General features: G+C 48.1%; 1 protein-coding gene across 1 annotated transcript in view; it reads right to left on the bottom strand.

The window, feature by feature from the left end:
• Nucleotides 1-19,734, bottom strand: part of MYO7A (myosin VIIA) — a 106,810-nt gene that overhangs the window by 69,026 nt on the left and 18,050 nt on the right. Inside the window, exons 5-13 of the mRNA XM_077841927.1 lie at nucleotides 15,577-15,719; nucleotides 15,357-15,470; nucleotides 14,068-14,221; nucleotides 12,040-12,116; nucleotides 11,076-11,195; nucleotides 9,442-9,584; nucleotides 8,919-9,129; nucleotides 8,064-8,199; nucleotides 4,559-4,665 (exon numbers count right to left, since the gene is read on the bottom strand). Of these exons, the coding sequence (XP_077698053.1) occupies nucleotides 4,559-4,665; nucleotides 8,064-8,199; nucleotides 8,919-9,129; nucleotides 9,442-9,584; nucleotides 11,076-11,195; nucleotides 12,040-12,116; nucleotides 14,068-14,221; nucleotides 15,357-15,470; nucleotides 15,577-15,719 (1,205 nt within the window). The remainder of the gene's footprint in view (nucleotides 1-4,558; nucleotides 4,666-8,063; nucleotides 8,200-8,918; nucleotides 9,130-9,441; nucleotides 9,585-11,075; nucleotides 11,196-12,039; nucleotides 12,117-14,067; nucleotides 14,222-15,356; nucleotides 15,471-15,576; nucleotides 15,720-19,734) is intronic.

The raw sequence follows: 19,734 nt of genomic DNA, 5'->3' as shown, positions 1-19,734 counted from the left end.
CCGTACAACCAAACTCTGTCAAGTGAAACCTAACTGGCTTCAAAACTGAGCGTGATACATTTGTGGAGGGGATGGTATGATGAGATTGCCTACATTGGCATATAGCCAACCTGCGACTGCTAGCAGCAAATAGGTCCAAAGGCCAGGGATGGGACACTAGATGGGGAAGGCAATGAGTCACTACAGAGAATTCTTTCCCAGGTGTCTGGCTGGTGGGTCTTGCCGACATGCTCAGGGTCTAACTGATCGCCATAGTTGGGGTTGGGAAGGAATTTTCCCCTGTGTCAGATTGGCAGAGACCCCGGGTTTTTGATTTTTTTTTTTTTTTTGCCTTCCTCTGTAGTGTGGGGCACGGGTAACTTTCTGGTTTAAACTAGTGTAAATGGTGGAGTCTCTGTAACTTGAAGTCTTTAAATCATGATTTGAGGCCTTCAGTAACTCAGCCAGAGGTTGTGAGTCTATTACAGGAGTGGGTGGGTGAGGTTCTGTGGCCTGCAATGTGCAGGTGGTGTGACTAGATGATCATGAGGGTCCCTTCTGGCCTTAAAGTCTAAGGGCATGTCTACACTACAGACTTAAGTTGACCTATATTAGGCTGACTTACAGCCACCACAGCGGATGGCCACACTACCTTCCTTCCGTGGGAGGTGCGCGTCTTCACCAGGAGCACTTTCACCGACTGAAGAGGGGCAGTGTGGGGGGCTGAGAGCCAGGGCTCTCAGCTCCATGCAGCTGCCTGCTGGGAGCCCAGCTGCCCCCCAGGCTCTCGCCTCTCCGTTCCCTGCCGGGAGCTGGGGACAGTCTCCCAGGCATCTCAGCTCCCTGAGCGAGGAGCCAGGGGCAGTCGGGCTCTAACAGCCCAGTTTCCTTGTCAAGAAAGCCAACAGCTGAGGTAAGTAACGTAGTGTCTACACTGCCTCTGCATTGCCCTAACTACACCGATATAAGCCGTACACCTTTCGTGGGGGTGGAGCAGGAGCATAGCCATGAGGGGGCCTGGGTGGGCCATGGCCCACCCACTTAGCATCCAAGCCCACCCAAACTGCGCCCTGACCCTACTCCCTGGCAGGAGCTCCGAGCGGGTCAAGACCCACTCCGGGACCAGCTCCCCGGCAGGAGCGCTGGACTGGGGGATGGGGCAAGCCCCCAAACTCCAACCACATTTCCTTGGCAGGAGCAGGGGTGGCGGGGGCGGATTGCAGGGGGAAAGGGTGGGGAGGGATCCCCACTTGTCCTGGCCCAGCATCCCACAAAACCATAATCCCCTGTCATTGCCGCCCACCTGAAAGCCGGAGCCCACCCAGTTTTCCTATCCTAGCTACGCCACTGAGGCGGAGTTATAATGTCAGTGTAGAAGCGCACTTACGCCAGCGGGACAAGGTTGTAGAGTGCACACTGACATACCTAGGTCGATGTCAGCTGCCTGACGTCGACCGAACTGTGTAATGTAGACCAGGCCTATGAGTCTAAGTGCTTTGGTGCAGACCCCAATCCTGGGAGATACTCCACGTCCTCAACTCCGACTACATCCAATGCCTTGCAGGACTGAGCTGTATGAGAGACACTGTACAAAGAAAGGCCCTAATTCTGCAAACACACACGTGAATAACTTAACACAACTGGGCATAAAGCTACTCACGTGCATTAACACTTGGTGGATTAGGGCCTAAAATTGCACTGTGTTATAGCAATACTCAGTTTGCAGCATCCAAAGTTCCCTGTGCACTGAGACTAGGCTGATCAAATGTCATGCCTCCAGGCAGCGTCATGGTTTCCATCTGCCAGCCGCTTTTAGATACATTTGGCTAGGTACGTAAGTTATCTAGCTTGCTCCAAAGCGTCAAAAATTGGTCACTGCTGGATACAGGATGCTAGATTTGATTGACCAGTGGCTTTATCTGTTATGGCAACTCCTATATGAGTCTCTTCTGGAAGGTACATCCAGAGATTGTCTCACCAACGCTCAGCACCAGAGGGAACAAGAAGGAAATCCCAGCCCAAATCAGCCATGCCTTTATCGTTTGTGCACAACTCTGCTGCACTGCAAAATTTTACGGTTACTGAAAGAAAACATCGAAAGCAGTTCAAACCATTACAAAATTAATCTCTTTGCAGTTTTGTTGCATGATATTTTTAAGGTCAAAAGCTGGATTTGGGTATTGGAGGCTTCTTCCCAAACTATCTTATGTAGGGCCGCTTTAGGTGGACTGCAATCAGGGGGAGCATGTGGGGTCATGTGCCACCCCAGATTTGCTGTTTGGCTTGTACTGAGCATGCTCACTCAGACCGAGCATGTTCAGTAACACTTCTGAGGCCTGCTGCCCTCACAATGCTCCCCAACTATCGGCAGGCAGGGCTCGTCTCTGGCTGTAATGCAACAATTTCTCCTCCTCCAGTCCCATATCGGAGAGGTGTTTTCAAATCTCATAGAGTATGTCTACACCACAAATTAAGGTGCAACTGTAGCTCAGCTGGGCATACCTGTGCTAGCTTTGATCTCATTAGCATGGGTAACAATAGCAGAGAACCTTGGCCCAGACTCGCCCCCTGAGTACGTACCTAGGGTATCTGGTAGGCTTCTATTCGGGCAGCTAGCCTCCACTGAAGCCCATACCCCAGGTCTACATTATTTTTGCTCCCGCTGGCCATATTAAAGCTAGTGGAGGTCTGCCAACCTGTGTTACCATTACACCTTAATTTACAGTGCAGACATATCCTTACTCCAAAAAACCCAAGAGCAGTCATCATTAAAATACCAGGGAGCAGAGACTGACACCAGGGACAGATTCAGAGGACCACCACAGAAAGCTAAAACTATCCAAGAAGGGGTTATTTTCAAGAAAGTCACTTGATGCTCTAAAAGTTCTCTATTCTTACATTTGAGACAATGCCAAGCTTGCGTATGCAGCTCAACTCTGCTGAAATGGATCGCCAGTATTTTGTTTAGAATTTGCTGAAGAGTGCGGGCTAGAATTTAGGGGGCGATAGCTGGCTGAAGGTGTCACTGAAGAAGTCTGGACAGCCGTGCAAGCCCGAAAGGATCTGTTTTATTGATCCTTTGGATTACGAAAGTTTAAATTTATGCTGCCTCCCCACGCCCCAAACAAGCAAGAATCATCTCCAAGGTGAACTGCCAAGCTTTTCAGGATGATAAAAAAAGAACAAACAAAAATATGAAAAGAAAACACAGCAAAGTACTTAAGCATGTGTGTTGCTTTAAGTACACGAGTCATCTCATCAAGGTCAGTAGGGCCACTCGTGTGCTGAAAGTTAGACATTTACTTCAGCACCTAACTGAATGGGGCCTATATTCTTGATGTTACTCCCCTGAAGTCAATGGGAGCTTTGCTGTTGATTTCAGTGGGAGCACAACTATCATGCTAAGGGCAAATCTTTCAGAACTGCCTAGATGACAACCCATTGAAACCAATGCATGTTAGGCACCTAAGCGCCATTGAAAATCCCCAATAGGCGCCTATCTGCATCGTTTGGCACCTAAATCTGGTCCTTAGTTGCTTTTGAAAATGTTATCCCTAAATCTTCTGCTGTCCTTCAGTTTTGGATTGCAGGACTTGCCCACAGGGAATATACGTGTAGAGATCCAATGACAAGACGTCCAATGACATTTTACATATCAAAAGCCAATAATAATCATGAAAAGCTGTTTTTCCTTTACTTTGGGGCGCAGGGTTGTTGAGCTCCCAGAAGAGTCTCTGGAGATTGTAGATGCTCATCTTGCTCAAGAAAAAATGTCTCTCACATAGTACTGTTTGAGACATACTCTATGATCCCATAAGTAAAGCCCGTGTCGTAGTGACACGTACTCACAAGAGTTAAGGTTGTGTCTGCAACCTCCACATTAGGAAGTTCCAACTCTTCAGTGCTTCCCCTCACAACCTGAACAACCAACCCATTAGCACTGTGGTTTGTCTGGAGGGAATACATTATATTCTCTCCATGGGCACAGTTCTGGGGATGTAAGCTTTATAGTTCACCTTTAAGAAAAGCAGAAACGGTGACTTGTCTCTCCGCTTCCATTGTTTGGAGACCCTCACTTCTCGCCAGCCCCTCCCCCAGTCCTGCGCTTAGTGCTTTCTTGGCTTAATATCTAGCGATGGTGTCATTTCACTGTTGCTCTGGATGGTAACTGTTCTGGACCTGTCTGTGACCTAAGACTTTAATATTCAGAGCAAAGATTTGGTTTTGTTTTTTGGATATCTGGTCTGCTATGCAGCATTAGCTATCTATAGATCTTTCATACTTGTAGAATGAAATAAAACAATAAAAATAATTAATATCTATCATGCCAATCACTGCATTATCTAGGTGATGAGAGCTAGATAACAATATTTTATGAACGGTCCTGCTGAGCTGTGACTACTAGAGTGATTGTGTCTAGGACCCCATGCTAATACTACGTTAATCCATTACAAAAACAGGTTTGGAGTATGCAAGACATAGTATCACTTCTGTAGGTTTCCTTGCAAATTTTCCCTCTCCACCCAGGAATCCCAACTACATGAGACCGGACAATTAAGAATCTTCCTAGGCGTGTTACCATAGCCACGTCTGCTTGGAAGATTTGCTTGATAAATTTGTTTTTCGAGGAATGGACCAGCTGAATGATGTCTCCATGAAGCGTGTCCCTGTTTTTCTCCAAAAACCCTACAGGAACAAAGGAAGAACATGTGTGTTAGGTGGCAGAGTGAAACATGAGCTAAAATATGTCCCGCAGCCAGCTGTTCAGCCACTTTGCAGCCTGATCGTATTGCAGACACTTACGGCTTGATCCAAAGCCTGTTGGAGTCACAGAATCATAGAAGAGTAGGGTGGGAAGGGATCTCAGGAGGTCATCTAGTCCAACCTCCTGCTCAAAGCAGGACCAATACCAACTAAATCATCCCAGCCAGGGCTTTGTCAAGCCGGGCCTTAAAAACCTCTAAGGATGAAGATTCCACCACCTCCCTAGGTAACCCATTCCAGTGCTTCCCCACACTCCTAGTGAAATAGTGTTTCCTAATATCCAACCTAGACCTCCCTCACTGCAACTTGAGACCATTGCTCCTTGTTCTGTCAATGAGTCAATGACAGTCTTTCTCTTGCCTTCAACAAGCTTTGGATTGGGCCCTTAAGGATCATGAAGTGCCAATGAAAAATTGACCCTCAGTTTCCCTTTGTTATTATTATTAATTATAATCACAGTTATGGTGGTGCTTAGGGACCAGCCACAGATGAGGTCCCATTGTGGTAGGCATACACAGAGGAGTAGACAGTGAATGATGTATTGGTGGCAAACTATGTTTGTGCCATAACTGTGTTTTCGGATGGGGTTAGATAGGAAGGGATCAGCTAAATGGAAAGACATTGGAAGGGAGAGAGGTGAGGGGGACAGATCAGCGGAGAAGAGGGAGAGGAGGAAGGGCAGACGTGGTGTGAGGCTGAGTTGAAGAGACTATGAGACTCCTTGTGTATGCATAACTTCGGGTACATCTACACTGCAAAAAAAGGTGTGTTCTTCACTCAAGACATTTAACTGGGGTTAAAATAGCAGCAAAGACATGGCAACCTGGCATTTAACTCAGGCTAGCAGCTCAAATTCAACCCCAGTCTCAGCTATAACCCACGTTCAGAGCAGAGTTGCTGTGTCTTCACTGCTATTTTAACCCATGTGGGTTAACAGGGGTTAGCTAACCTGGATTAAGAACACATCCTTTGTATGCACAGGGCATTTACTTCCACGTGCAAATGACTGAATTTCCATACGCCTCAGCCACTTGCATTGGCATTAATGGGCAAATTGGGCTCAGGCGTGTAACCATGTCATTTTTATGAACAAACGATAGAGCACAAAAGCACTGTATCACACAGCACATTTTGAAAATCCAGCCTGCAGTGGGGCGACTGCCCCACTCCATGAGAAAAAGAGCTAGAACAGGCCAGAGAAGCTGTGCAGACCAGCAGCCAATCAGCAAGGGCCTGTGGAGAGCCAATCAGGGTAAAGGGAGAGGCAGCCAATCAGGGCCAGGCTGGGTCCTATATAAAGGCTGCCTAGCAGAGGAGAGGGTAGTCTCTCCCTGGTTAGCAAGGGAGGACTGGTTCCTGAGGTGAGGGAGGTAGCACCTTAGTCAGAGCAGTGCTGGGCAGGCTCGGGGGAGCAGAGGCCCAGTTACCTGCCAGGCTGCGGGCCCTGCTAAAAAGGGTCGAGAAGGTGCACAGGGCCAAAGGGGAAGTGGCCCAGGGAACGTAGTCGGACAAGAGCGGAGAGAAGGAGGGCAGAGGGAGGCTTCTGCTAGAGGGTCCCTGGGTCGGGACCCAGAGTAGCGAGTTGGCCTGGGTCCCCCCCTTACACTGCACCTGGCCACAGGGGAGTGGGTCCAAGACAGACTGCAATCTGCTCCTGAAGTAAGGGGCTAGACTTTGGGGTTGTGGTTGGCCACTGAGGCAGGTGCAAGCCGAAAGACTTGCCGGAAGGGGGTGAGACTGGAACAGTGGACACAGCTGGAGGGCAGTGTCCCGAAGAGGACGCCACCGAGCAGGGAGCAACCCGGGTTTCAAGGCAGCAGAGCAGACAACGGGCGAGCCACCACGTGCCAAGGGTGCTCCGCAGCTGACAGGAGCTAATTCCCGGGGCAACCAGCGGGAGGCGCCAGCGGTGTTGAGTCCTGACCCCATCACACAGCCCAAAGTGGCAGTGAAGAAACACACTTACAGCTGTATATGCTCGTGCTGCTCAGTCCGTACACCCACTGTACAAATGGGCTTACTCTGAAACGTTTTAGCAAAAACATTGGAGCTCCTGGCCATCAAACCCAACCTCAGGTATGGTCAGAAGGAAGAAGTGACTTTTAAGGATTTTAGTTCTTTAAAAAAATACTTTAAATTTTTGTTTTTTTGGAAAGCAACTGAAGCCTCCTGTGACTCCCATCAGCCCCCTGCGCTTTCTTTTCCCCATGCCTGGTAAGGGAAAAGGTGCTGAACCAGAAAGAGGCTGGGCTCTGTTTGTGAGTGGGAGCCGAATGACGGCGGGGAGCTGGAGAGAAGCCCCAGGAGCTGTGCACAGAGGCGTGGGTAGAACAGGTTGTGAGGGCCACACATCAGAGCTGGGTGCAGGTCTGAGTGGGACTTACGGGAAAGCAGCAACAGGTGGACAGAGAGTCAGCACAGTGGGGCCCCCAGTGAGAGACATTAACTGAGCTTGGCCTGGAAACCTGTGAGCTCCTGTTTGCTGGAATAGAGACTGGGCAGGAGAGGGGACCCCAGGCACTATGTCTGCAGAGCCCTGACCTGCAAGTGGATTGCCCCAGGGACCCACACATTTACTGCTGTTTCTGACCTTGAACTGTGATTGTTTTAGCCTCTGTACCTAAGGAATCTACAATCTTCCCCTTTCCTGCCAGCCCTATCAATATACCCTTTCCCTTAGCCACGTCGGAGTGGTTACTGGGACCCACCAGGGCTGGCGCCTACATGGCCCTAGCTGCTGAAGCACTTACAGTGATTGCCTCTGAGTTGTGGTACACCAGGCATGCTGCTGGCACCCGGCGGGTTTGGTGTAAGGGGTAGTCACACTACGTACACTCCAGTTTATTTTTATTTATTTGTATTGCAGTAGGGCCTACAAGTGGGATCAGGTCACCCTTGTGCTAGGCAATAGACAGACACCTACAGACCCGGCCCTGCAAAAAAGCCTGGAAGGAGAGGAGGGAAGAAAAATGATCATTCTCACTGCAGCGTTTAGATGTTTAACTTTTGGCAATAAGGGGTAGAAATGCTAGCCAAAGTTCTTTTCTTCTAATCCCAGAAGGTGGCCAAAATCGGTCTTTGCCTGGCATTTTAAACACAGACCCACACACAAAGAAAGGAAATAACGGGAAACAAACCGGGCAGGAATGACAGCACAAATCATTAATATTTCCAGGATACTCCCCTCTCAGTGCCTCTGGCTCCCTTGTCATAACAAACGGCATCCACAGAGCTGAGGGGTCTACAATGGAAACCCGCCCTGTCCCTCTCCCCCACCCTAACCAAGCAGCTCCCTAAAGCCAGCCCACAACAACAGATACCTTTGGTTTCATAGTAGACAACACCAGCAAAGTGGTTAATGCCAAACTGGGTTTCATGGTTATTCTTCGGCGGGATGTAGTTGGTGTTTAGCTTGTGCTGGGAATTCAGCTTGTGCAGCATTGTGGTATCTGTACCCTGCATAAGTAAGAAAAAGGCCAATTCTTGTCCCATTAAAATAGTTCTCAAATAATCATTGTTTCTTTTTCATTAGGGCAGTGGGATAAGAGTTTGTTTCAATGAGAGAAACACGGGGAGAAAACGTGAGGAGAATAATTTAAAATAAAAACAATCTGACCACACCATTCCCTAACAAGGCTGTTGTACGTACACCCTCACCACCATAAATATGAGTTTGTTTGCAACAGTAACAAAGGGTGAAAGAAAACTTGAGATGCCAGTAAAGGCAACAAATATGGAACCTAAACTCCTCTGTGCCTGATCCGCAGATAATAAAAGTCTTTTACAGCCCCACCTAGATAGGGTCAGCTCTTTCTCTGAAGCTGTGCTTTTAGCTCTGGTTCAGTCTCTGGTGTGTCAACCAAGAAGGCAGCTGTCACAAATGCACTTGGTAGATATATGATATAGGGCTATATACAGGATGGCTTCCCCACTTTTTATTAAAGTTGCAGTCATGCAATCAGGGAAGAGAAACAATACCATGTGACTCAAGTGACCAATCGCACAGTGGTAATACTGAACACACAGATAACACCATATCAGCCCATTGGCTAAAATTGGTTCGCATGAAACTTGTGTCGTAATTTTGAAACCGTAAAACTCAAAGTCAGTTTAACAACACACAGAGAGGTGAAACTGATGGAGTGGCTAGGATGAATGGTTGGCCCCAAACATACCTTGGGGAACTTACTCTCCTCGTCAATGAGTGATATGATATTCATGGGTTTGATGGCGATCATGTCCAAGGCATCCTGGTTGTCGGTGAACTCTATGTGCTGCCAGTTAATGTTCTCCAGGTTGTACTCCTCCTGCTCCAGCTTGAAGACATGGCGCACGAAGAACTGCTGGAGGTTCTCATTTGCAAAGTTGATGCAGAGCTGCTCGAAACTGGGGAGATGAGGTTGACAAAACCAGATTAGATTCAGTGTATCCCCCTGATTTCCACGTAGCTGTTCATCCCTTCACTTCATATGCTCTACGGGATACTCACAAGCACTTTAGGCCACTCAGTGAGGTTGACACTGGCTGAGTATTAACTCAAAAGGAAGAGCACCAGCTGCTGAGACCCTAGCACCATACACGTCACCTTTGGAGGTCTCCTATCCAGCCTACCCCTGCTTAGCCTGTGAGATCTGGTGAGAGTACACACTAAGGTGGGTCCTAGGTGCAGGCTCTGCAATGGCGTCTCAGGATTTGTACCTGTTCACAGTGAAGTTCTCAAAGCCGAAGATATCGAGAAGACCAATGGACCTCCTGACACTCTGTAGTTCGTGGGAGGGAGGCCTGTAAATGGCAGCATTGATCTTCTCCACAATCCACACGAAAAGCCGCCCGTAGATTCCCTGAATCATCAAAGAGATGGAGCTCGGTGACACATGGCTGTTGTTCACCCTGCTGGCCTGCAACCTGTGGTGACATCCCCTCTCCAGTACGAGCCCCACAAACTAGACTTTCCCCCAAAGGACACATTCCACAGCAAGGTGATTGCTTCAGAGTGGCAGTCATTAACACAGAACAGGTGGCTTAAAGCTTCAGTTGCCCAGCTTGCAGCCCAGGAACATGCAGCTTGCAAGTTTATATTAAAGACAGCCCAGCGCAAAATCCCAGATCTGAATACACCCAGACTTCGGTGGCCTTGGCTCTGGGTGCAAACTATGTGCTACAGGTCCATCTCTAGTTTGCATTGCAGGATGCAATTTCTATTTAAGATCAGGGGTTGAAATATCCATTTATCACAGGCTGCCCACACCTCTAAACAATCCTCCTGGACTTCTATCTACCGCATGCAGATCAGTAGAGATGCTACATTGCTATGTAAATAAAGGAAGTCCTGCCTCAGTAAGACCCTGCTTCCTTAAATGGTACAGCAGCAGCCAGCCAGCGTTAACGGGCGCTGCCTCAGCATTCCTGGGACTGCAGGCATCACCTTGTGTCACATAATCCAAGGTAGTACTACACAGAGATGGGCCTGATCTAAAACCTCAGATTCAAATCCCCACAAACCTGGAGGAAGTGGAGACAGATCTGAACTTTGCAGGGTGGGGGCATCCTCACTGCACGCCAGTCAGGCAGTCCAAGGACCTGACCTGCTGTACCTGAGCCCGGAGCTCGGGGGTAGGGTAGGTCCACACTTGCCATCGAGGATCAGGGCACTGTTTGTGTGGTACACCCTATGTTGTGAAGCAAACGCCATGCCTCCTTCACACCATAACACAAGCCTTCATTGCCCTGAATCCCCACGGCGCTGTGTCCTTTCCGATGCTACACAGACCTACTCACAGCATACTATTTCTATGCTGTCTGTCTTTCTTTACCTCACTGTTGCAGATAAGCCCAAAGCATAACGTGCAGCTCTGGGGGCGACTGGAGCCTCTCTGTTTTACACCAGCTAAGGATCTGACCGTGGGTTTGGGTCTGTTGCACTTCCTTGAAGTTCAGAAGAGCTCAGACTCACGGTGCTGGTTCAACCAAGTACAGAGACAGACCCCAAGAGCTAAATTTGGATGCTGTCGGAGTCCAGATGGGCTCAGGTCCAGATTTGAAACCTCATGAAGCCAGGGGTTCTGGCATAGGCCCACCTCAGCTCATGACACAGCTCTCTATGTGCTCCCCATAATTGGCACTAACACAGAGTCATAGATGGCCAGGCCAGACTGGACCACTAGGTCTAATCTGACCTCCTGCATAACATAGGCCAGAGAAGTCCACCTAGCAACTGATGCCCCGCTTGAGATCAATGACTTCCTAGTGATGGAGAATCTAAATCCGTTCGAAAACGGGCGGGTGCACGTTTTAAAAAGAAAACGCCAGAATGAGCGCACATGGGGTGTTACCTTGACAAAAGCGTCCCTCACATCCAGCGCCTGCTCCATGCTGAGCGGGGTGGAGACGGTCTCTCCTCTCGTGATTAGTGTGCGGCTAGTAAGGCAGTTCATCACATCCTGAGGGTCCACCTGAGCATGGTACAACAACACGTACAGCTGATTGATTCAGAACGCAAACAGCTCTTTGGAAAGATGTGGTCTGCTGGCCTGGTCGCAGGGCTGGGAGCGAAGAACTCCTGAGCTCCAATCTCAGCTCAGACACTGACTCCCTCCACAGTCAGTCCCTTGGGTGACTCACTCAGCCTTTCTGCCTTGGTTTACCCAGCCGCAGCCGGGAGCTAATATTTATGCCACAGAGGTTTTTGCAGGGATGGATTAGTTCATGTTTGTAAAGCCCTTTTAACCTGTGAAGTGCTACTGCACATCAGTGCAAGGTGTAACTGGAATGTGATGAGAGCACCTAGAACAACAAAACCACTTTTCCTAGGGTTTATAGGCCTGATCCTGCAAATACTTATACACCTGAGTAACTTTACAGTACCCTGTAATCTCAATCTTGCCAGGAGCATGTCCAACCCTGGATGTAAATGAGAGCGACCTCAGGGCTGCTCTAACCTATACATCGCTCTCTAGGGGCCAGGAGCCCAATGGTCGGAGCTACAAAAGGTGTGGGCCATTCCAGCAAGTATATGTCACCAGGGGAACCTCCTTATGCCTGGGGTTTTCCCCAGGGAGAGTTTCAATCAGTGTGCACCCACTTTAGGCTGTCAGACTAGGGTAAAGCAGCTGGATCACAAACGGCAATTGGGCTCTCTACATTCTTCATGAGCAGAGACTGCTTCTACCTCTGTCAGCAAAGCACCCTACACAATGGGTCCTGATTAGATCAGGGTCTCTGGGCACTATCATAATATAAGGAATAAGCAATCCCAGGAAGAAACAAACAAGATAATATGACAGAAGAGCAACTGACCTCCAGTAACGAAGCTGCAGTGATTAACGACGCAGAGCGAACAACCTCGCAAGCATCCAGGTTATCGTACATCCGTGCTGCATGGGGAAAGTCACAGAGAAGACATGGGCAGAAGCTGACTGTGTGGTCAGTCCCTTTTCATCTAGGTTACGGAGCGCTCCCTGCCAGGGTGCTGCATCTGACCACTTCTGACTGCCACTCACCGTACACCCACACTCAGTCTCAAAGAATGGATTAGATCAGAAGCTTGTAATCTATGGCTCAGCTGGGGACAGTGAGGAGCTGCACCATCCCTGGGGGTGAGGAGGCCAAACTCCTCTCGTAGCTCCCGATGCAGGTCCTTGCTGCTACACCCCTTCACCCTTCCTGGGGTGAGGCTCATTCCTGAGCGTCAATGGTCCCGTTCCATGGCACTGTGCAGAGGGAGGCAAGGCCGTGATCCTGCCTCCTCCCCACTGCTCAGAAGAGTAGGGAGGGGTTTCAGAAGTGCCTGACCTTTAAGAAAGTGGCACAGGGTAGGGGAAAGGCACCACCCCCATCACACGCACATGCTAGCCGGGCACAACAGGGCCTTTAAAAAGGAGAGGAAAGATGGTCTGATAGCAGCACATTAGCCTTGGGCTTAGTTAAAATCCCTGCTCTGACACAGGCTTCCTATTGGCCCTTGGGCAAGTCACTTAGGCCCCGATTTTAAAGGCATTTAGGTGTGGTGGCGGCGCTCAGTCTCTCAATGCCTAACTGATTTAGGAGCCTCAATCTCATTGTAAAAGTGATTTGGGCACTTAGGTGAGTAAATCCCATTGACTGTCAGCGGGGTTGTTTCTCCTAAGTTCCCAAGTCACTTCTGAAAATAAGACTGAGGTGCTTTTGGAAAGTGTTACCCTTAGGCTCCCTGTGCCTCAGATCTCCAGGTGGCAAGTGGGATAACAGCACAGCCCTGCTTCACAGGGGGTTGTGAGGATCAATACATCAGGCCGGGGTGTCAAACGTATGACCCGTGGGCTGGATCCAGCCAGACGAACAGATTCATCCGGCCCGCCGACTCTCCATGGATCTGTGGGCTTGTCTACGCAACCCCAGAGTCCTCACAACAGGGGTGTGATTGCAGCGTGCTTCACTCTAACTGCCCCGTGTAGACCCTGCAAGTGTGCATTGATATAATCCTGTTTCAAACAGGACACTAAGGAACATTTAGTGCGCACCAGCAGGTTCCACCTGGGGAAGTTAGAGCACAACACACTGGTGCAATCTACAAATTACATGCCCATAGTCCTGACTCTGGCATGGCAATCCAGCAGGACCTCATGTACAGGTGTAGAACCACATGGTTGCATTTAAGAGGTGCTGGAGGGGCATACAATAAATGAAAGTAATTGCCAACATGGTTTATATTAATCTATTTCTATTTGAATCACTTCTGCTGAATGTGGCCCATGCCAAATGGTAGGGTATCGGATCAGGCCAGCCATATGGAATGAGTTTGATACCGCTGATTAGAGATTGTAAGGTGGTGAGATACCATTGTATTAAGGACCACAGACGTTTGTGGGGTAGGTAGATAGATAGATTCTGCTCCAGGCTGATTTTCAGAGGTGCTGAACACTTGCTGCTACCACTGACATCAAGCACAATTTTGGGGGCTCAGTATGTATGAAATTCAAGGTACAAACTCAATTCCAGCTGCAAGCTCTTTGGGCAGAGACTCTGTCTTTAGGCAGTGTGGCTAGTGGGCAGGGCACTAGACTGGGAGTGAGGAGATCTGGGTTCTCTTCCTGGCTCTGACACTGACCTGCTAGGTGACCTTGGGCAAGTCACTTCCCTGCCCTGTGCCTCAGTTTCCCTATCTGTAAAACAGGGATAATGCTACTGACCTCCTTTGTAATGCACTTTGAGAGCAACAGATGAAAAGTACTAGACAAGAGCTAGGTATTTTGATTATCTCACCGGCTTTGGCACCTGGACGATGTATCAGCATCCGAGATAGTTCGGCATTTAAAATAAGTAAATATGCAACTATTTTCCACTTACCTTCATACCGCAAATTCCCCATATGCAATATGGCTGCCAGAAGCTTTGAGATCTCCCAGTTCTCCGTGTCAGTGAACATCAGGACTTTCATTGCAGAGCGAATGTTTGCATACTCCTTACTATCGTCTCTGCCATCACAGGTAGTGCAGTTACCCTGGGAAGGAAGGGCAGTGACACAGTGTATGCAGTGCATGCAGGAAGCAGCGTATGTGCAATAAGAGCACAGATACAGAAATCTGTAGCCATATTGTATATTGGGCCCTCGCATTCTCCCCACTAAAGTCAATTGACTATATTATGAGATAAATCCTCAGTTCTCACTCAGCTAAGTTTCTGCTGAAGTCCATGGACCTTTTCTAAGCAATGAATGAGTGAAAACTGACTATGGACCTCTGGATTTGGCCCTACTGTAAGTATTCTACAAAAGTACGGTCCAAACAGACCTGCAACCTACAATGACAACACTGCCATCCATCTGTCCCAGTGTCTGGCTGAGATCAGCATATGGATGAGAAAGGGCTGACCGACATTAAACCCTAGCAAGATAGCGACAGAAGAAAACACGTCACAGGTCCCCTCTGATCTGGGACACATGGCCAAAGATGGTCAAGACAGACTGCAGTACAGGAGTCCTCCCCTTCTGGACTCCTCACTGATACTGGGTTGCAAGGATCACCTTCCACTATCTCCAACTGTCCCACCTATGCTGATGATAACTTGATTACACATGCCTTTGCCACCTCCCACTTGGGTTATGGCGGTGAGATCTACTTGGTCTTGAAAGCACCAGCCCTGGGAAATAGCCAGCTAGTGCAGACTGCAGCAGCATGCCTCCTCAGAACACAGATCACGGCACGCTCATCAGCCCTGGTCTCCACTCGTTCCACTGCCTTCTGCTAGAACATCACGTCACATTTAAGGTCTCGGCCCTCGTTTCCAGATACACTTTAAATGGTCTGGGCCGAGCATACCTAAAAGCAGCACCTCAACTGTCCCACTCCTCAGGAACAATGGAAGTAGAGAAGCCCCTACATGCAGGAGACAGGACTTCTTCAGCTGCTAATCTAAGGCTGTGGGGCTCACTCCTGCAGGAGCAGAGCTACCATAGACCTCTAGGCTGGGTCTCAAGTTTGCAACAAACCTCAAAGTTACCATGTGGGTCCGACACGGTTTCAGATTAGGGAACATTTCTCGCAGCTCTGGTTGTAACTCCCTTATATACAAAGGTAAGCAGGACATGTCACAAGGCCTAAGCTGTTCTCCCCAAGATCTTGCTCTGCTGTTCTTACCATAGCGAGGTAGTTATAATCAGTGGCTTTCCCAAGGCCCAGCTTCTTTTTCTGTTCTGGTGTCATTCCTTTCAGCATACAGTAAAATACATGGTAATTCCGCTCATCCTGGGCCTGGAGCAGAAGAGGAGGGAATCAGTTCTGCTAGGAGGATGAGCCTGCCGATAGCCAAACAAAGGAAAGACCAATACACACCCCTGCCTTTTCTCAGCAGCCTCACCTGTCTGCAGACTCGAGATTTCTCCAGCAGGTACTGCTCAATCTTTGCCCCTTCGATGGCTCCCCGCTTGTTGAAATGGATGTCGATGTATTTACCAAATCGACTGGAGTTGTCATTACGAATCGTCTTCGCATTTCCAAAAGCTGTGAATAAGCAACACAATATGGCAGAGGTGAGATCTGTACCCAGACTCAGGAAGGAATCTTTCTTGTCTAGGGCAACAGAAACAAGACACAAAATGGAGCAAGGATGGCTCAGGGGATTGGTACCAGGTTGCAAAGCCTTTCACCTGTAGGTCATAAGTCCCAATCCAACCCAGGGCAGAAAAAATCGGGATGTTTATGGGGAGCATAGGAGACAGTGTGAAGAAAGAGACATTTGTCAGCTCAAGGAGAAGGGGGTGATCTGAGCTAAGTGATGGGTGAGAGATGATTTTGGCAGTAGCATTTTGGATAGACTTTAGTGGGGTGACGTCAAAAGGGGGAGACTGCAGGTGGTGAGGTGGAGGACGATAAGTACACGAGAATGCGATTTGGCTTGTGGGACAGAAAGGAATGGTGAGTCATCCAGGGAAATATGCAGGTGCTACACCAACCACCAGAGGAAGCCCATGTTCAACAAACAATACAAATCAGCACGATAGAGATTAATTAATTCAGATATTAATTTAAGGAATATAGGCCTCAAACCAAGTGCATCCTCCAGATCACAGCAAGATCTATATACATAGAAACCCGAATGGAAAATCACACTGACCTTAATGTCTGTTTTATTTCTACAACCAAGAAAGAAAGGCTTTTTCTGAAATTTTGGCTACAGCTATCCCCATAAAAAGAGCACCTATTAAAATAATTTGTCATATGTCACATTAGAGCGGGAGGTTAGTGCAGAGCTCTAACAAGGGTAACTCCACAGGAGTTCCATCAATTTCAGTCCTGTGCTGACCAGTACAATAATGCTCTTTTTCTAACAGCTTCAAGCCTCTCCTGTAACTGTAACTTCAGAAAGATAGGTTTCAGAGGAGCAGCCGTGTTAGTCTGTATCCGCAAAAAGAAAAGGAGGACTTGTGGCACCTTAGAGACTAACCAATTTATTTGAGCATAAGCTTTCGTGGGCTACAGTTTACTTCATTGGATGCATTCAGTGGAAAATACAGTGGGGAGATTTATATACACAAAGAACATGAAACAATGGGTGTTACCGTACACACTGTAACAAGAGTGATCAGGTAAGGTGAGCTATTATCAACAGGAGAGCGGGGAGAAAAAAACCTTTTGTAGTGATAATCAAGGTGGGCCATTTCCAGAAGTTGACAAGAACATCTGAGGAACAGTGCGGGGGAAAAATAAACATGGGGAAATAGTTTTACCCTCTGATCCCACTGAGGGCTACCAAAAGAAACTACACCATTTGCTCAAGAAACTCCCTGAAAAAGCACAAGAACAAATCCACACAGACACACCCCTGGAACCCCGACCAGGAGTATGGTATCTGCTACCCAAGATCCATAAACCTGGAAATCCTGGATGCCCCATCATCTCAGGCATTGGCACCCTGACAGCAGGATTGTCTGGTTATGTAGACTCCCTCCTCAGGCCCTACGCTACCAGCACTCCCAGCTATCTTCAAGACACCACTGACTTCCTGAGGAAACTACAATCCATCGGTGATCTTCCTGAAAACACCATCCTGGCCACTATGGATGTAGAAGCCCTCTACACCAACATTCCACACAAAGATGGACTACAAGCCGTCAGGAACAGTATCCCCAATAATGTCACGGCAAACCTGGTGGCTGAACTTTGTGACTTTGTCCTCACCCATAACTATTTCACATTTGGGGACAATGTATACCTTCAAATCAGCACACTGCCATGGGTACCCACATGGCCCCACAGTATGCCAACATTTTTATGGCTGACTTAGAACAATGCTTCCTCAGCTCTCGTCCCCTAATGCCCCTACTCTACTTGCCCTACATTGATGACATCTTCGTCATCTGGACCCATGTAAAAGAAGCCCTTGAGGAATTCCACCATGATTTCAACAATTTCCATCCCACCATCAACCTCAGCCTGGACCAGTCCACACAAGAGATCCACTTCCTGGACACTACGGTGCTAATAAGCTATGGTCACATAAACACCACCCTATACCGGAAACCTACTGACCGCTATGCTGACCTACATGCCTCCAGTTTTCATCCAGACCACACCACACGATCCATTGTCTACAGCCAAGCTCTACGATACAACCGCATTTGCTCCAACCCCTCAGACAGAGACAAACGCCTACAAGATCTCTATCAAGCATTCTTACAATGACAATACCCACCTGCTGAAGTGAAGAAACAGATTGACAGAGCCAGAAGTGTACCCAGAAGTTACCTACTACAGGACAGGCCCAACAAAGAAAATAACAGAACGCCACTAGCCATCACCTTCAGCCCCCAACTAAAACCTCTCCAACGCATCATCAAGGATCTACAACCTATCCTGAAGGATGACCCATCACTCTCACAGATCTTGGGAGACAGGCCAGTCCTTGCTTACAGGCAGCCCCCCAACCTGAAGCAAATACTCACCAGCAACCACACACCACACAACAGAACCACTAACCCAGGAACCTATCCTTGCAACAAAGCCCGTTGCCAACTGTGTCCACCTATCTATTCAGGGGACACCATCCTAGGGCCTAATCACATCAGCCACACTATCAGAGGCTCGTTCACCTGCGCATCTACCAATGTGATATATGCCATCATGTGCCAGCAATGCCCCTCTGCCATGTACATTGGCCAAACTGGACAGTCTCTACGTAAAAGAATAAATGGACACAAATCAGACGTCAAGAATTATAACATTGAAAAACCACTCGGAGAACACTTCAATCTCTTTGGTCACTCAATTACAGACCTAAAAGTGGCAATTCTTCAACAAAAAACAGACTCCAACGAGAGACTGCTGAATTGGAATTAATTTGCAAACTGGATACAATTAATTATGCTCAAATAAATTTGTTAGTCTCTAAGGTGCCACAAATACTCCTTTTCTTTTTTCAGAAAGATAATTAGTTTAACCCACAAATTAAAGGCCCAAAGCTGAATCTCCTAGACAGACAAAACTCCCCTCTAAGTCTTATTACTTCATTCGATCAAGTCTGTTCCGACTGAAATAAGCTGTTGATCTTGTTATGTGCCTGTCCACCAGGGTGCCTATCACAGCTGGCATGGCACATGGCAGCGTTTTAGAACCTCAGTAACACTGGGCCAGATTCTGGCACCCTTGCTCTGGTTTAGTAACACAAACTCCTATTGACTCCTTTTGAAGTAAAGCACTATTGAGTAAGGACGTCGGACTCTTGCCCAATGTTTTCAATGATGCTGGGCCAGACCCTGCCACCCTTACTCTTGCAGAGTATCAGAGTGGTAGCCGTGTTAGTCTGCATCAGCAAGAACAACAAGGAGTCCTTGTGGCACGTTAGAGACTAACAAATTTATTTGGTCATAAGCTTTTGTGGGCTAAAACCCACTTCATCAGATGCTTGGAGTGGAAAATACAGTAGAGAGGTATAAATACTCAGCATATGAAAAGATGGGAGTTGCTTTACCAAGTGGGTAAGATTATGCCCAAACAAAAGCCCAAATTTATTAGTCTCTAAGGTGCCACAAGGACTCCTCGTTGTTCTTGCAGAGTAGTTACCTTACGACGTGTGCACTCCCATTGATTTCAACAGGACTAGTTGCTGAGTAAGGTATCACTCGACTTGAATCAGGGTGGCAGAACCGGGCCCCCAACTCTAAGTTGCAACCATCTTTTGGGGCAAGACTGTGAATCCGTATTCACAGCAATGAGCAGTTAACTCACAAAACTAGTGCCGCTGAAGTCAATCGGACTATTCATGGGAGTCCCTGCTCACCTATGTAAATACAGGGCTGACAATCTGGCCTTCCTTATGTCTTGAATCTTCCTTGAACTCTTTTGTTTATTCCTCCTGACTCATTCAGAATTCTGGCTCTCCACATTCATTCCACAGCAGCTTTCTAGAATCAGAAAGCTGTGTTATTGTACAAGCAGCTTAAAGCGTTCAAACCTGATCAAAGCACAAGGTGGAATGGCTATTATTACTTTTTCTACTACAAAGCGTTTGGTTCTGAGG

This window comes from Eretmochelys imbricata, chromosome 1, assembly GCF_965152235.1.
Source record: "Eretmochelys imbricata isolate rEreImb1 chromosome 1, rEreImb1.hap1, whole genome shotgun sequence".
NCBI lineage: Eukaryota > Metazoa > Chordata > Testudines > Cheloniidae > Eretmochelys > Eretmochelys imbricata.
Note: the sequence above shows the minus strand (reverse complement) of the source record. Positions and strands in the feature narration are given on the sequence as shown.